The following is a 17,816-nucleotide window of genomic DNA, read 5'->3' as shown; positions in this document are numbered from 1 at the left end:
CGGTCCAGAGACATAAAGCTAAAATTCTAACACGTCACGTGAACGCCGAGGGGGGTTTCTCAAGGTTCCTGTACCTACACTACATTCAGAACATATCCAGAATAAAATGCCTGCCATTATTTACACTTTCAACGTAACTCCGCTTATTAAAAAAGGAATAATGTTCCGGTATCTGTGCACACGAAACGGTGGAAACAATAAAACACACAAACCCCTTCCTCCCTGCACACATCCTTATATTCGCGAAACTTGAAAATAAGCTTTAGCTACAACAATTTAGCATCTTACCTATGGCGGGATTGTTAATTGCGTTGTTTTTTTTACTGTCCTGCAATGCCCCAGTACCTATTTTAATGCTTTAAACGGGCAGCATTTAAACTGTTGCAGAGAAATGATCAAGTTGATCAAATTAGTTGTAAATGCTGTAATTATTTGAAAAATTCTAATTGGAAAAATCTGTCAAAGTTTGGTGCAGGCTCTTCCTTCCTTGTTTCAACCAAAGCACCTTGAGATATTTTGTTACGAAGAGCACTGTACAAAATAAGCGTGTGTATTCTGGCTGTTATTGTTGATTGGGTTTGATATAAGCAAGTGTTTTTTTGCAGACGTACTGTACAGTGTCTATCAAAAGTATGCCCTCCTTTCCAATGATCTCACATACATTTTGTGAATTACACATACTTTTTAATGAGTATTTTAAACTATAATGGTCAAACTGAACATTAGTAGTTCAGGTGGGTAGCTGCGTCAGCATGCGTAGGCTGCAAAGGAACAAGTAATAGGTTTATTCCATGCTGAAAAAAAGAAGAAAGAGAACACAACGTTTCGGCCGTGGAGCCTTCTTCAGGTGTGAGGAAGGAACATTATTTTAAACTGCAATGGTAAAACTGAATATATTGTAACGCAACGGATCTTTCTTTAGCTCACCGGGCTGGGTCCCTGTTGAGTGACGCGGGAGTCCCGGGTTCGAACCCCCGACGGTGCGGGGCCGACCTGATGCGGCAAGGGCGCCTGCCTGAGCCCCCGTTGCGTTACAATATTTATGAGTGAAAGAAGTGAAATATCAGCAGAAACCGCTAAGAAAAATATCTAAAATATGGTGACTGTCGGGTGGCATGTTGCCCTAGTGGGCAGCATTGCTGCCTTGCAGTACTGGGACCCAGAGTTCTATTCCTAAGGTACTATCTGTGTGTCTTTCCTTAAGGAGCTCAGGTCTCCTCTCACAGCCCCAAGATATACTGGTTCTCATCTTAATGTCTAAAAGTAGTTATGATGCTGTTTTAGATTACATCTATGTCTAATTTTCCCTAATAACTGTAAATGGGGCCTGTGTCCAGACATTTCCCTGACATTTATTATATTCTCCAAAGCAGAAAAAATAACTTTAGCCAAGAAGCATAAAACTGTATCTTACTTGTAGAAAGTACAGGTATTGTGAAATCAACAATGTAAATGTAAATAATGAGCATGATTTAATAAAAAAAATCAAGATTAATTTTTATCAATTGTTTCGTGGACTGGAAGTAACTCCTACTTTTACTCTCAGCTTTACATACTAGGACAGTTCACAGGTTGAACTGTATAACAGCTGGTTTAATAAATGGCCCAAATTTAAAATATAAGGAGTTAACCCTAGCAAATGTAAAAAATTTCCTAATTATTTTGGAGAGTTCAGCATAGTTTAAAATGTATAAGGAAAACAAAGAAAAACAAATGGAAAACAGCAGAATAACTTATTCTGAAGAGTATAACAACATTTCTCTCAGAAAAATAGATGTACAGAATGTATAAATAGCCCACAAAAAAGGGCACGCTATTGTATAGACTAAGAGAAACTTAATATGAAATGGCCCAATTTTGAACGTCTAAAACTTCGTTGTAATTCTTACTCATATGCTTGTTGAACAGGTTTGTGTATTTCTCACCAAAATGGTAATATCTCCAATATCCCCCTAGTGGACAAATAAAAACTCCCCATTTACCATCACCAAAGATCTTAAATGTACAGTAAATTCAACAGTTATGGAACAGAATGTACCTTACTAAAATTCAAATCAGTTTATTATTAACATATAAAGGCTTAAGGGGAAAATAATAGGTTATTTGTCTTTATCATAGAAAACTACCTGGTTCCATTCTTTACCCCTCTGCTCCTACTATACTTAGTACCACCATCCACGGTCTCCTCTGTGTATTGTAATTGTGTTTTATCTTGTGTATTCTTATTTATTGTTTTTGTCAATCTGTAAAGCACTTTGAGAAGCCACCTTTAAAGGCGCTATATATATATAAAAGTTTTTTATTATTATTATAGAAGATTCCCAGGATAAATATTTTTTTTAAAGCTGGACGTGTCTTTTTTCTGAAATACGACAGACATTTCTCCTGAGATGATGCCTGATAAACCAGCTTATAATGATTTTTCTGAGGAGGTACATTTGTCTTGTTGCAGAACCTATTTTAAAGTATAGACTTCCCACATTTTAAACGGCAGTTAAAATATGTATCCTAACACATCTTTCTGTAATAGTGAATATTTTGCCTGTTACCACTCTTAATGAAACAACTTCACATTTAATCAGAAGCTGTTCAGATGTACAGATGTTAGCAATCCAGGCATCAGGGAGAAATAAAATGACTAATATTGTCTCTGATTCTTCTATATTATTTGTAAAAGTCAACAATAATTCAAAGTAATGTTAAGAGCAACTGACACATTCACTGTGCCAGTAACTTGGGAGTAACATACGTAGGCTAATGCACAGCTTTCCTAGAAAAAAGGAGGATTCACTGGGCTGTGATCACATGCAGGAGACACTTTTTTGTTCAGGGATATAAATACAGCACATCATTGGTTACAGTAAAGGAAAAACAACATTGTTCTTTTCCCCAGTCTTGTAAATTCTACCAAATAAACTAACACACACACACACACACCAGAAGAAGGCTCCAGAAGAAGCCATTGTGTTTCTTTTCTTCTTTTCAGCATGGAATAAACTTTACTTGTTCCTTTGCAGCCTACGCATGCTGACGCAGCTCCCTACTTGAACTACTTCAGCCTACTTCTGCTACGACCCACTATGCCTTCCCCTAAACCTTTTTCTACATCTCTTAATCATTCCTTCTCCTTCTCCCTGGGTTACATGCCCCCTTCTCTCACCAAACCAGCTTTCCGTCTCTTCACAGCCATCTGTTCCAAGACCAGGCTTTCTAACCACCTCCTCTTCCTTTACAGACGTCGTTAAAGTATCATTCCTAAAGGATTTCATCTGAAATGTAACACTTTATCTTTTGATTCTGACACCACCCAGAGTAACACTTGGAGACTTCTACAATAATTTTTGCGGAAACTAATGCTTTGTACTATTTTCTTTCTTAAACAACAGATTACCCTTTCTGACAAGAACAAAGAAGCTAAGGAATTTTTACGGCTAACAGCTCCACATCATCTTCACTTTATAACTAACCTCATCACATCCCACACACCCAAAGAAGGCTCCACACCCAAAATGTTGTGTTTCTTTTCTTCTCTTTTCAGCAGGGAATAAACCTTTACTTGTTCCTAATAAACTAATACCATATTGTACAAAAGGCAAACCATACTTCTTCTGGTTATGCGCTTGCTAGGTGCTGCACTATATAATTCACAGGAGCTTTAATTGTCTTTTTGCAGTGTATATAAGTTGTAAAATAAGCATCATACAGTATGTTCTTGCAATGGATAAAGGTATCACACAGTGCATCACATAACTAGTATTAAGGCAATAGTTTGAATAAATTGACAACTATTATCTGTCAATAACAGACATACAAGCACAGTGAAGCTCAGACTGTTGTCAGGACTGAATGTCACACATACAGTAGTCCAGCTCTATGATCTGCTATTTTAGGACAAAGATGTGTTTCAAGATGTCATATTGAATTACATGATGAAAACCAAAAAACTAAAATAATAAAATACAATATTTTAATTCTAATAATCGGAATCAAGCATGCAATAATTGCTCCAAATAAAGCATTAATTTCATTTTTCAATGTCTGAATTGTTATACTTACTCTCCCTGTTAAACACACAATGTTTGACATACAAAACAGGCTGATTGCAAACAATTTGATATATAAATTAAGAATATTTGTACATGTACAATCAATAATCAAGTCTTTACATAAGTAATTTTTCTGCACATATTTCTGTGCAATATTAAAGCATGTCTGTCGCATTTTTCACCCAACACATAAGCAAAAGAATATATCACAACTCATTCTTGAAGCCTTCTTATGTACATCTTTTACTATTACCATGACATTTTGACAACTGCTGCTACACACTGCACAAGAAGACAATGAAACTGGTATTTGTATACTCTTCTTCTTAACAGCACAGTGACATTAACACAGTATATAGTATCCCCATCGCAGATTAGATGTGTTCATCATCACCTATAACTGGGCTTTCGGGATATGCAATAGACAACACTATTAAATGTCATTTAATATGAAATATATAAAAATATTATTCTTCTTTAAGAAAAACTGTTTGCCAGTTAACCAATGCAATTTTATTTAAACCTTCTAAGGGATTTCAATCTAGAAGAGTAAAAGAAAAATCCATAGATGGAAATTGGTTTTATTAATTGGGAACCCATCCGACAACTGCAATTGTGTAAGCTCTGTAAACAGCATGCAAAGCCACCAGTGATTACATCAAGAGGACAAGCATTTGTCTTATTAAAATTACTTCTGAAAATGCCACTCGTGATCCTCCGCAAATAATGCTCACTGTTATTTTAAGATAATGTCATTGTGTAAATTCCACTTAACACATTCCATTCCTGATTACAGCCAATGTGATCCTAATCTTTTTTTAGTCTAGTCCATATTCTAATAATGGAACAAACCTTAAAAACACTGTGGAACCAATAACTTCAGGAAAATGGCAAATTGAGATTTGCGGTTTTATTTCCAAATGAAAGGCACTCTAAAATCTTTCCGCAAAAAACAACACAAATGTAGGTATTGATATACTTGTGGTACTTTTTTTAAGCACTAAGAGGTAATTGTTGTTTAAAAATTGTTGAATAATTTTAAGTGCAGGGGAATGTTCTGCAAAACCATTAAACTTTAGTATAGGCTCCTGATTCAAAATGGGACTTTTCTTCACGCGTGTTCAAGCAATACAATCTAAAGGATTCAGAAATGTCTACTGAAGACAATACAGAAAACAAATATTATACGTTCTATTCACTGGAACTGACCTTCCATATTGCACCTGTAAAATTTCCCTTGTTATCTAAACACATTAGTATTAACAACCGAGGAGGCATTTTGAAAAGTTACTGCAAAAGTTACAAATTATTTAATAGCCTGAAACATTTAACTGCCAATTTAAACACGCCTGCAAAAGCCAGGCAGAATAAGGCCAAGTGATATTTCACTGACACGTCATCTGAATGCGACTGTTCCGCTTGCAGGCCTTCTCCGAGTTCAGCATTACTCCAGGACATGGAAAAAAAAATGACTGCAAAACTGTAGAAGTTGTAGCAAATTCGTTCACTGGGTTTTCTTCTTTTCTGGTTTGTGCCGGAAGCTGTTGTATTGGGAATCTGTGTTGAAGAGTTTGTCCCACCAGGTGAAGGTAGAAGAGTAGTTCCCGATGAAGTTCATATGGTGGAAATCATGGAAGCGCGCGCCAGCATAAAAGGGGATGAGATGCAGCGGGTTCAAGGGAATGTCATAACCACTGAAAGCACAAAACGAGAAAGAAATCATCACTTTTTTTCTGCTTCTTCATGACAGAACAAATCTTCTAAAAGCTGTGAGACCAAATCACCTTTCCCAGCTCTTTCCGTGCTAAGCTGCCACTGTTATTAGGGGGAGTAAAGAGCTCTTCCCCTGCGTGTGCTCGTTCTTGCCGATTGTAAACTTGGGCCAGGTTCTGCGATGCAGGCTGGGTAAGTAAGTCTCTTTGTACTGTATCGAGATTTGACCTTTTGGAGTACACACATAAAATCACCAACAACTCTTTATATTACTTACTGTATACAAGACTACTGATCATTGACCAGCATTTCCAAAATATATTTGAAAAAAGTCTGACTTTAAAATTAATTGATATTAACTACTCATGGGTTAAAAAATGCCTAAGATCCTGTACTTTTATTATTTATTAATTGCTGAAATATTGTAGTTTTTGTGAGGAAAGAGTTCAGAAAGTTACATCAAACAGCTTTCTTACTTCAGCAGATAATTATTTCAACAAACATTTATTAAACTCTGCAGAACAGCAAATGGGTGGAAATATACTGCATATCCCATATGGGTGTTTCTTCCAAAAAATGATCAATGCAAACAAGAAGATTTATAATTATTTTGAAGCCCAGGTAGTGAATCATACTTCAAAACCTTATAAGAGGTTACGTGCCAATTCTCACTATAATCAATTTTTTTCCACTGAAATAAATGTATATTTCAGAGCAACAGTGTATGTGTTAGGAATACTGCCTGCTGCTTGGCACTGCTGGTCGCCTGCAAGAAAGGTTCTTATGCCACCTTGTGGGTATGATGGGTCACCACTTGTTCCTTGAAGAAAAATGTATCCTGTAGCCTGATCTTGTCAGACTTATAAAATGTTAAACAAGACTCCATTGGTCAGTACTGGTATGGGAGTTCTGGTTGGTGCTGTAAGTGATTTTTATTGGACCGGCAGGTGTCACTACTTCACATGGACCAGAATTTCAAAACTGGATGACAGTTTAAACTGAGGCCCTGACTGCTTGGTGATTAAAGAACCCACTTCCTTTGACACTGTTCACAAGAGTGGGTTGTTAATTCTGATGCCCTGTCTAAATCACATTCTGGACTCCCACAATGTGTCCTTCCTGCTGTCTGCTGTGCAGTGCCCCACTGTGACCCAGGTGGGTGCTGTACTTCAGTGGTGTTTGGCTCCATCCTCTACATAAAGTGCTTGGAGATTAAAAGTACTATATGAATGCACAAAATATAACTGCTTAGAAATCATCATCTCTTTTTAGTGCACTATGAGTTCACATGATGTATATTCAGTACAGTACTGTATACTGTAATTGAATTATCCTGGTTTTGTTCCAAAAACCTTTATAATTTCAGACCAGTTATGCCAGTGTGTAAATCTGTTGTGTCTTACATTAAAACCAGGTATGCCAGAAGGACACATAATCTCATTAAAAGGGTAAATGGTAGTAGAGCTGAATTTGACAGTATATATAATATTTCTAATTGTTCAAGTCTACCTGTGACATTCCTGGTTGCTATTTAAATAAAGAAAATTAAGATTAATATTTTATGCATCTCCATTAAGTAATTGAACATATGAAAACAAAAAAATGCAGCAATCTAAGCAAAATACATGGACATAGCGCACGAGGAAGCCATACCTGTGTACATCAATAGTTTCCAGTAAGCGGAATGTTACCCAAGCCCAGAGAAGAGTGACATGGTTACAAAAGATCATGATCCCAATGAAGAATCCTGCTCCCAAAATAATTGTTTCCAAAGGATGTGCATATTCTGCCTGCATTCCAAATGGAGCCTGAAAAAGAACAGCAGCTTTAGTAAGTATAGAAGTAGAAATTTGGTACAGTGTAGATAACCATGAACTACTGTATCATTTCAGACATTTTCTATACTGTACAAATACTACCAATGATTACTCTGGTTTTTAGTTTAATACAGTTGCAAATCAATACCAATTTTTGATATTCTGCACCTTTATGAATCAATAAAAATACTGTATATGCTCTTTAAAGTATGTATACAGACTACATTCAAAACATAATATGTACAGCATATAAACAGCATGTCTATGGGAAAGATAACTAACACACTGGGCCTCCTATAGGCAGTTTTCATGTGTTTTTTTTTCTGAATTCCACTGTATCTCTCTATCTGCTGTGTAGTGGGATAGCTGGTGCATAATGACTGCAAGACGTCACTCAGGTTTGTGCTGGTGGCTCAAGTGGATTCTCTCCTATACCTAAAACATTTTGAGATCCTTTGGGATAAAAAGTGCTGTAAAAATTCAAGGCGTTATTATTGTACTTGTTAATTTTATTTGTGTACTTTCAAGGTGTACTTGAAAACTACAGTACTCAGACAGAAGCTTTATTTTTATTTACTCATTTTTAATAACCTATGCATGTACTTACTGTGAATTCATGATGAACCTTGTGGATGTACTTGTAGATTCTTTTGTGATGAAGCAGTCTGTGCAAGAAATAGTGCCAAGTGTCTTCAATTACAGCACAACCAAAGCACTGTGCTAAAAGGTAGGGCCTTGAAATAAAGCAACATGCATCAGAGAGACACATTAACAGTGGTTAGACAACACACAGAACAAGCTAGCGTGTAGCATTATTATTTACGACTTGCCTTTCCCAAAATCAAGTGTACTTTTCGAATCAAATTAGATCTAGAATCAATCTGGAGTATTTAAAATAGAGGCTTAAAGGAACCTTTACCTTTTGTCTATGTTAGTTTCCCAGATGCAGCTTTACAAAGTCAAGGTATCTGCATAAATATTCTACTGAAAACCTTGAAGAGCCTAGTTTTCACACTGCAAGTGGGAAATGTTCAAATAGTAGAATATAAAGGATACGTTCTGGTTTCTGTCAGTAACACTTTTCAGTTTTCCATTTCCATATTCTAGGATTGTAGTGTAACAAGCAATTGTCTTGCTTACACAAAAGGTCGTAAAGGTCTGGAACAAGCAATCCATCCATTCTGTTGAAACTAATAGCCTAGTTTCTTTCCTGCTACAACTTGATGAGATCCTTGAATCAATTAGCTATTAGCAATCAAACAGGCTAGATAGGCCAAGAGGCCTGCTCTCTTGGGTACCATTTTTATGTTTAATTTATTAAATAACCAGTTTATGAAAATACTAAATCTAATAAAGCATACAAATTTATTTTATTATTTTAACAACTAAATATGAGAATGAAAAATGTTGTGTATAAAGAACACCTATTTTGTAATCCTTAAAATATTCTAAATTACTTAAATGGTGGTCAGTCATGGTTGAGATATTTACAAGCACTTCAAAACCTGGATTGCACACAATCTTGTCCGGAAATATTTAGTAGATTTACTCTAGGGGTCATGGCAAGTTTTGAAACCAATTTATTTTCTTATCAAGTTTGTTTTTACAAGGACAAATGTTTATTCGCTGTTATGACCAGTATGTATTGCCTATGAAAGTGTAACAGACATCCTTTAGAAGGCTTTAAGGACAACCCGATTGTCACTAGATCCCATCACGAACGCTGCCTAAAAGACTTGTTAATTTTATATAGTACTTGCAAAAAACGTCACAACTGTATGATTGAATGTGCACATGGGTTTGGATTTGTGTTAAAAAATATTGTCTTTGTCTCACTGGAGTAAGTTTTACACTGTGAGGAGAGTGCATGTACAGTATTTGAGTCAGACCAAAGGTAGCAGACCAAGGAGCCACAGTATCAGCCTGGCTAGTGTAGAGGAATGTGAGTAAACCACGAGTTACAACAGACAGTCCATGTCTAAGTTTGTTTAGTGTCTTCAGTAAAGAAGACTTAGGTTAACTTTGTGTATTAACTACTTGTTAATAATGCAGGAAATCCTCCTAAACGTTAAATAAATGACTGTTCGTGTGAATAATGTGTGAACAGGCTCGTGGTAACATTACTAGAAGCTGGTATCTTCCTCAAGCCATGTTTTTTCAAATGATACACGCAGCTAAAAACGAAATATTCTTTAAAGATTTGGTAAAGCAGTTTCATGTTTACATCTGGTGGGTTGCCTATATCCACAAGAAAAGGCTAAGATATTTTTATAAGCTTTGATGAGCCTGAGCTCACAAATGACAGTACAACCTTTCTGGCAAAAACATATACTTCATATAACTTTCAAAAGCAGTTACCATCTTGGCATTGAATCCCAGTCATAAGGAATGCCGAAGAACTCTGTGAAGTGGTACGTTCCACAGATCATGGGGAGCTGAATGCAGAAATGATTGAACAGCAACGTTTTGAAGCATTTCCATTGCTTTTCCCACGTTTCTGGTTTATCCTGTGAAATAAACATTCACTTGAGAATCATTGGACAAAACACATTCTTGTATTGTCACTTTATTAAGTAAAATAATTTACATTATCATATTTCATAGAACTTTTCATGCTTTGACTTGTGTTATATGTCATGTGTTATAAGTCAACATACCCCTATTAAGGGCTTGTTATTACCAAAGAAGTGGAAAACAATCATACCAAAAAATAAATCCTAAAATGATTTTATATGCTTTAAAAGTGTTATCAGTTATTCTATTTTTTTTTGCAATTTTAAAGGGAAAAATACATTCTGACAGCATATATGATGGAAACAATTTTTCTGGATTTCTCCCAACTAATGCAGATAAAGAGGATAAATCAAATGACTGGGAGGTATTCCAAGCCCAGTTCAAGAATATAACTAATGATCCCTTCTGAAGAAGAAATAATATTGGTAATAGAATAGACTCTGGCTATGATCCTGAATTGGATTAAGGATGGATAATGGATTGCAGAATGTTATTATTGTGACATTCTTTGTTTCTTTGCCAGTTGTTTTCATCGAAAAAACACCTGTCCCGATTAATACAGCTGGACATTTATTTTAGTGGAGCAACTGGGGGGGGGTCCCCATAATAGTGGGTGTATAACAGCAGTGTTTCTATCCAGGGTCTCTGACCACAACCAGTTACAAGCACAGCGCCCCAAACCCTACTTCACACTGCTACCTTTCTGCTTTGAACGAATGGAAAGAGGGATAAATAAAGAACAGTCAAGGAAGAGAACACCCACAACACAGTATAATCAGGTTGAATGTTATGGCATGACAAAAGCAGTGTTTGGGAGAATCTCATCTCAGAACACACTTGCTTAACATTACAAAGCATATTTTTGATACTCATTCATTATAAAGTATCCAAAATGTAAGGTATAAAATTCCTACCTGCTGTATTTTGTACTTCTGCATGAAGGGTATAAATTGAAAGATGAACCCGGGCAGACAGAACAGGAAGTAAATAAACTCATGGACTATGAGGGAGCCCCACGTGGCAATCTGAAATTTGGTGTAATTGTCAAGCATGTAGTTCCAGGCATTTTTCAGTGGCTCCTGAAGGGGATTTTCAGGCAACATCGAATCCACATACTCCACAGCAAGGTAAGCTGAGCTCAGGATGCTGGCACTGGCATTCACTGCCATTGCTGTGCTGTCTGTCTGTCAAGCTCTTCACAAGCTCACAAGCTCTTGTCTCTGTAGAGAAAAAAACACCATTTCAATGAATCGACTTATTAAGAGGCCAACAGAAGGCCGACTACTATAAACTATGATGTAGTCTGTAAAGTTTTCAATATGAAAATTCATGTACAAGCGCACACAGAGAGAAATACTTTTTCAGTGTGGAATCAGCTTCTCCTTGTTCCTTTGCAACCTGCACACTGAGGCAGCTCCCCATTCAAACCTCCTCAAGCACAGCCAAAGTACAACATCATGTTGAGGAACCAGCCTCTGATTTTTTCTTTTGATACTTTTTTACCGTACAAGAAGTGTCAAAAATAAGATGTACTGTACTTAAACCCTCTGTGTGTTTGTACAGTAGGGTCTCGACATGTACCACATTAACATTTTCAAATTCGGACTTTCACCGTTTGATCTGGCTGAGGGAGTCCTGGATGGAAAAAGAGCAGAGTGGGATGAAACTGAGCTGAAGGCTGATAAGCTCAGCTTTCAAGTTAGCCGTGCAACACACCTGGATTTTGAGACAAACCTAGCTCGGCGGTGAAAATGAATTAAATTACAGTGGGGCATGTTGATCATGAAGGCAGAAAGAGAAAGTGCTGGCATCCACTGGACTCATAGGAGGGATTCATGTTGTTTATTTTAGCTGATTATTATAAGTTTGTGATCACTGTTGTTTGTTTAAGGTGATCAATTTTATTTTAATTAACTTAAAGCCAATACATTAGTACAGCACCTTAACAATCATACAAGGGAAGGTTGCTTATGTCTTATAACCATACATACTACAGTACATACTGTAGTACATTATGCGACGGTATATGGGGTGGACTTGGTTATAAGCAAATCTGGCTATTCAAGAAGGTCCTCTGCTCTGAACCCTTGCGAATGTCGAGACTCTACTGTATAGTACTGAAGTAGGCCTCGTTAGTTTAGAGCAAAACATGTTTAATGAAAAGAGCCCACTGAATGGGAAGACATACTGGTTTCAGATGGCTCTTCCACTCAGCACAACGTAAGAGGTTTGATTTTTATAAAGAGCAGGTACTTCTGCAGCTGGGAATGTTCATCTTGAGAATCAAATGAGAAATCCACATATACGTGGGGAGCTTGACTTGTCTTTACAATAATCACAAGAGGAGCCATACTTTGGCCTATGTATTATGTACCCAATCTTCCACATTTACCCTCTTCAATAATCTAGCCTACCATCGCAGCATGTTCAGACAGCAGCTTCAGGAACATCTCAGTTTTTTCTTGAAGTGCCATCCGGCTCCAGGCATACAACCCTGTCTCTCTGGAATATCATCCAGCCTGCAGTCCTGTCACAGCTCAAGAGCTACAAGCTGCTTAGAATCTGGAAGATGTGGTTCAACCAGACTGATCAATCATCCAGTTCCCCACCTGTTACCTATGGTTTCAGGTGCTTTCCTTCAAAACACTGCTTTATTAACTCCAGCTAGACAGGTGGAAGGAGCATTTTATTCCACCAGTTGTGAAAAACATGTTATCTGATGTGTTCTGTGAACAATCATGTTAACTTTGTGACTGAAAAGAATTGTTCTTGTGGGTAAAAAGATGCAGCGATTTCTCGGCTTTCTTTTTAAAATCCAATGCTGGGCTTGAAAAGGCTGATCCCTGGCTGTTTCTACTTTCTAATGCATTGTTACTGAGCACTTTCACTATTTCCTAACAATATAATGTGAAAAAGTGAAAGAAATGTTTCGCTTACAGTTAGAGCTGGTTACAATTTTGATTTTGATTTGTGTACCAGCTAATTATTGAGTCACAAGAGATAACACCTAACAGAGGATAGAATAAGCACAATAATACAAATGACAAAAAATCAACATATGACCCAAACCTCTAATTTCCCACTTTAAAAGCTCACACACCCCAGGTACTGGCGGTAAGGATTCTGTCAATACATAACCACACTGCAATTCTTTAATACAACTAGCTCGTGATTACTCTGTTGATCCTGCTATTTATCACTTAAACAATTAAGGATCCCTGCCTCGTAATTTTGAAACTGAGGTTATTGCAGGTTAGTGGGCACAGCTTTAATGAATTAACAATTAACTTGATGGTAATATTGTCTCTAAAAGAGGTAGCTGGTATTGGTACTTTTCTAAATGCTTTATCCAATACAGAGTTGTGAGGAAACAGGATGGGACACCTGTCTATACCAGGGCACACACGGACACAAACACACACACCAGGGCTATTTTCCCAGAAGTCAATTAACCAGTATGTCTTTGGACCGTGGAAGAAAAATGGACCCCTTGAGGAAACCCACAGAAACACGGGGAGAGCATACGAACACAGATAGCACCCCAGTAACTGAAACCTAGGGTCACAGCGCTGCGAGGCAGCAGTGCTAACTACTGGCCACCCACTGTACACTTATACTTTGGAAAAAAAAATTGCGTTTTTATTTCACTTGTATTTCACATTAACAGTAACTTGAAGTACAGTCACTTCAATAAACTGGGCAAATTATTTATAATAAGAAAAAAGTGCAAGTAAATGGAATAAAAGTTAACAGCATAATTTGTTGCAACTTCTAGGGAGTGAATATCTTTGTGGACAGTTTATCATTTAATGTATGCAGATAAAACTGAGGGAAATAAAATATTATAGCTCTCCAAAAAGCATAACTTGGGTGTCTGGTGAGCATACATTGAATCCTTATTTTAATAAAATACTCAACGCGAACATTCCATAAATGTCGATTTCGATGATCCCATCAGTCTCATTTCAACAGAAATTTTAGAAAGCGAAAATTGTTACAGCATATACGAGTGATATTCAACCATCGTCACAAAATATACAAGTCATGTTGGAATCAAAAGCTCATTAGACACACATATTTTATCGCATTTTATAATTAATCACATTAACCGTACTAAATTTCGTTTAACAAGGCTTTATGAAGATCAAGCAACAGCAGAATTCTTTATTATCTGAATCAATGCATGGAGAACTAGAACCGTCAATTGTAGAAAGACTTTTTGGAACACACGTCTGGAAATCTCGCTAACCATAATTAATTGGAGCACGCATAGGTATCTGTACTGTACATAACCAATATATCAAAGCCAAGATACCAGTAATGAAATATTTCACTGTTCATTCAAAGAAAAGACACCTGACTATGCGACACTCACCCAGCATTGCACACTACTCACCTTAAGAAACCGCAGCCAGCGTCTACCTGAACTTGCAGCAGCCGCAGCTGAAGTGTTAGGCAGTGTAGCTGCAGCGATTGGCTGGAGAATGTGAGGATCCTGACGACAGGGCGGACCGCGCACAGCGCGGGTCCTGATTGGCGAAACGGATGGAGTGATGATAGCAAGACCGTGAGACTCTCCGCCGCTGGCCAATTAGAGCGCAGAGAATAACTGGCGGAGAAACCCTCTGATGGAAAGGCATGATCTCTCATTGTTTCAATCAGAAAAGACCTAGAGGTGTGTTCTACAAAGTGTACTCTTATGTAATTTCCCCCCTACAATGTGTTTCTTCCTTCGATATACATGTAAGAGAACTTAATGATAGCCTAGAAAACATCAATATTTTTTAAACGGCTATGGCTTCTTTCTCTCAAGACAAGAGCACAATTAAAAAGTTATTTAACTAATAAAATGAATTATGTGGGAGAGATGAAGTAGGTCACATCACCGACTATATTATGAAGATCCCACACGTTAAAGCATTTTCCCAAGACTTTTTCTCTGCCGTTAAGTATTAATTCTGAGATGGATAGCTTAAGCAATGAAGTGCACAAGATTTTCAGAGATACGTTAGACGCTGCTTAAGAAAGCGGTTTTCTTCAGGATTGCGTCTTCACAGCACCTGTAGTTTCGTTCAAATGTTATAGTAGCCGGCCGTACTGATCTATCAAAGCAAATAGCTAACATCACATGCGGTTTTGCAGATTACTGTAATTGTGGTGGCAATAAGCAAACTTCAAACGTAAATACAAGAAGCATATTTATTATAATTATTAAAAAACAGTTATGAAACATTGGTTCATAAAGCATTGCACAACATTCCTGACACTTTTACAATATTAGAATGAGACGAGGTTTAGTAAAAGAATAATAGTTTAGAAAGAAAGAAAAAATCGTAATTTTCAGAAGACATCCAAATCTGTGAGTTCGAACATCACATTCAGTATTCACTCACGTACAGCAGTAGTAAAAACAGCAGCTAAAATTAAATTAAGTTTATGACAACATGCAGATTGTTTTTCAAATCCAGGCATCCAACATAAAACTGCATTTTGAATGCATGCCATAACATTCGCATTAGATAAAAAGAAAGGAAATGCATCAAAAACATGGCCAGGATTTGAAAAAAGTAAACGTAACAATACGCAAATATTTAGTTGCCTTTTTTGGACAAATTTGGCATCTGAAATCTTTTAAAATGTGCTATTATTTTCTTCATTCCCCTTCACAAGTCACTTTTAGTGTCAGGCAAAACTAAATATCTACAAATACATTATTTTCTTGAATATGTTATAGTTGACATTGTTTTTAGTACTGTGCCATTACTACAGTTCATACTTGAGTCCAGAAATGTTGCAAGGTACAGCAACTTAAAAAGGCAAAATTATACTCATTAAACCAGAAATATACCTGCTCTTGTATAAACTGGCCTCCATTATTGTGAATACTGACTGACACTTGTTAGCTCATTTAAATTTATTAAATAATGTTGCACAACATCATTTCAATGTATATGATCCATGTTTTATCAACTTCTCTCAAATGTTAAACTTTCTTCTAAAGGATTCACCTTGGTCCTCTAACAACATAGCTTAGTATTAGTTACATTTTATTTGCAATCAAAATGCACCTTTACTTAGAGAATTCTGTTCTCACAGGTGAGAATGTGGGTGTAAAGGTTGATCCCATATAGTGCTCTCATTAAGTGCAATATCTTTACTCCACTCCTCGTTAGAGTTTCGACAGTCTGCTTCACGCTGCTTCAGGACGAAGCAGTTCCATGAAGAAGCTTTAGCCTCCAGATTGGTTCAGCAAAAGCCCGCCTTTTTCAGATTCAGGACAGTAAATTCCCACCTAGTCATAAAGGCTTGTCAATTACTGTAACACCTGTAAAGAAATTAAAACAACTTACAAGTCTGAAGAGAACATCAAATAACCAAATGAGTAAAAGTAACAGGCCTGATTCATACACACAGACATAATACAATTATTTCTTAATTAACCATCCAATTTGGAATCACTAATAGTTTAAAGACATGGGTCTCCAGCAAACTCCACAGGACTGCAGAGAGTGGTAGTCATGTTGTTGACAGTTTTTGACACCAAGGTGCCAGAGTTACTGTTTACCGAAAAACGGAGAAGGCCCTGAACAACTAATTTCAGGTTTATCCCCTGGTGGCAGTCAGCATATCACGTAGCAAAAAACAGGCAATATTACTCTGTTGAGTACCTCAGAATAGGCTAAAATTAATTTTAAAGGTCAGCATTTAAATTCCCTTCCCAAAGTAAGTCTGCAAGGACATCTTATATGTAGAGACTCATTCCATGATGAAATGTATAAAGCATACATATTTCTTTTCAGCATGGAATAAACCTCTACTTATTCCTTTGCAGCTCCAAATCAGCTGTAAATATTACAGTAGTCCTTTTATTTTGCTCAGTAGATGGCATCATTTTCCAGATTAAAGATAAGCATTTCTAGAAATGTAAAAAAAGCTGCTTAGCCTGTTTTTAATTAGAAACCATATACCATATATTTACATAGGTAAAACCTTAAACTGCAGGTTCACGAGTGGCTCTTTTCTGGAGTACTGATTGATGCCTATAGTGCAGACATTCACTTTACATCTTGCATGCCGTCAGGCAACTTTGACAGGAATTCCCCAAGAGGCAGTGCACAAGTGATCAGGCACTACCAGGGTATGGCAGGCTTGAATCACACATGACAACTGGGACTTGCTATGTAATGGTGCTCAGTTGCTCGGCTTACAGTGAGCTTACAGTGTTCATCAGCGAGAGCTGCTGTAGTGCTCCATTCTCTATCAGTGGTGTAGTCTCAGTGTGTGAAAGAGGCAGGGCGTGTTTCAGTAGGCAATGTGGCTCTCATCCCTCCTCTGCCGTTACAAAGGTCACAGCACTAAAGTTAACTTGACAACTGTTAATTTGGTATAAAATGGAAAAGAAAACACAATGAAAGTGCCGTAAATGTAAACTAACAACAATCCCTTGATGTGAAGTTCTCACAAAATCATCTGTGTGTCCTTCACAATGCCCAGTGAGCCTCTTTGAATTGTACTGCTCTTCCCCTTTTACCTGCATAACTCCTGCCTGTGCTCATGCAAGAAGGCAAAAGGGTCCATTTGTCAGTGCTTGGGTTGTAATACTCCACAGACGCCAGGTTACAGGACCCATCATCTCCACCAATTACATACAACAAATTACTTACAGCACACACACCTAAAGAAAGAGAAATCAAGAAATTAAATTTAGTTAGATGACAATGTTGCC

At 37.1% G+C, this 17,816-nt stretch overlaps 2 protein-coding genes across 6 annotated transcripts in view; both read right to left on the bottom strand.

Annotated features, from left to right (window-relative positions):
• Window positions 1-3,512: 3,512 nt before the first annotated feature.
• msmo1 (methylsterol monooxygenase 1) lies at window positions 3,513-14,550 on the bottom strand. The gene is made up of 6 exons (XM_088912037.1): window positions 14,487-14,550; window positions 11,005-11,310; window positions 9,935-10,083; window positions 8,184-8,310; window positions 7,413-7,567; window positions 3,513-5,740 (listed from the first exon to the last, which is right to left on the bottom strand). The coding sequence occupies exons 2-6, from the start codon at window positions 11,257-11,259 to the stop codon at window positions 5,551-5,553; spliced, it is 876 nt and encodes a 291-aa protein (XP_088768163.1). The 5' UTR covers window positions 11,260-11,310; window positions 14,487-14,550; the 3' UTR covers window positions 3,513-5,550.
• Window positions 14,551-15,277: 727 nt separating this feature from the next.
• Window positions 15,278-17,816, bottom strand: part of klhl2 (kelch-like family member 2) — a 41,784-nt gene continuing 39,245 nt past the window's right edge. For 2 of the 5 annotated variants that reach the window (XM_088912024.1, XM_088912007.1), the window contains exon 13: window positions 17,493-17,765. In XM_088912024.1, coding sequence (XP_088768150.1) covers window positions 17,572-17,765 — 194 coding nt within the window. In that variant the 3' untranslated portion in view covers window positions 17,493-17,571. Of the gene's footprint in view, window positions 16,416-17,055; window positions 17,766-17,816 lie in introns of those variants that run through there. The other 3 variants (XM_088911998.1, XM_088912015.1, XM_088911988.1) reach the window with 3 other exon arrangements.

Source organism: Atractosteus spatula, chromosome 1 (genome assembly GCF_055471065.1).
Source record: "Atractosteus spatula isolate fAtrSpa1 chromosome 1, fAtrSpa1.hap1, whole genome shotgun sequence".
NCBI classification, from domain to species: domain Eukaryota; kingdom Metazoa; phylum Chordata; class Actinopteri; order Semionotiformes; family Lepisosteidae; genus Atractosteus; species Atractosteus spatula.
Note: the sequence above shows the minus strand (reverse complement) of the source record. Positions and strands in the feature narration are given on the sequence as shown.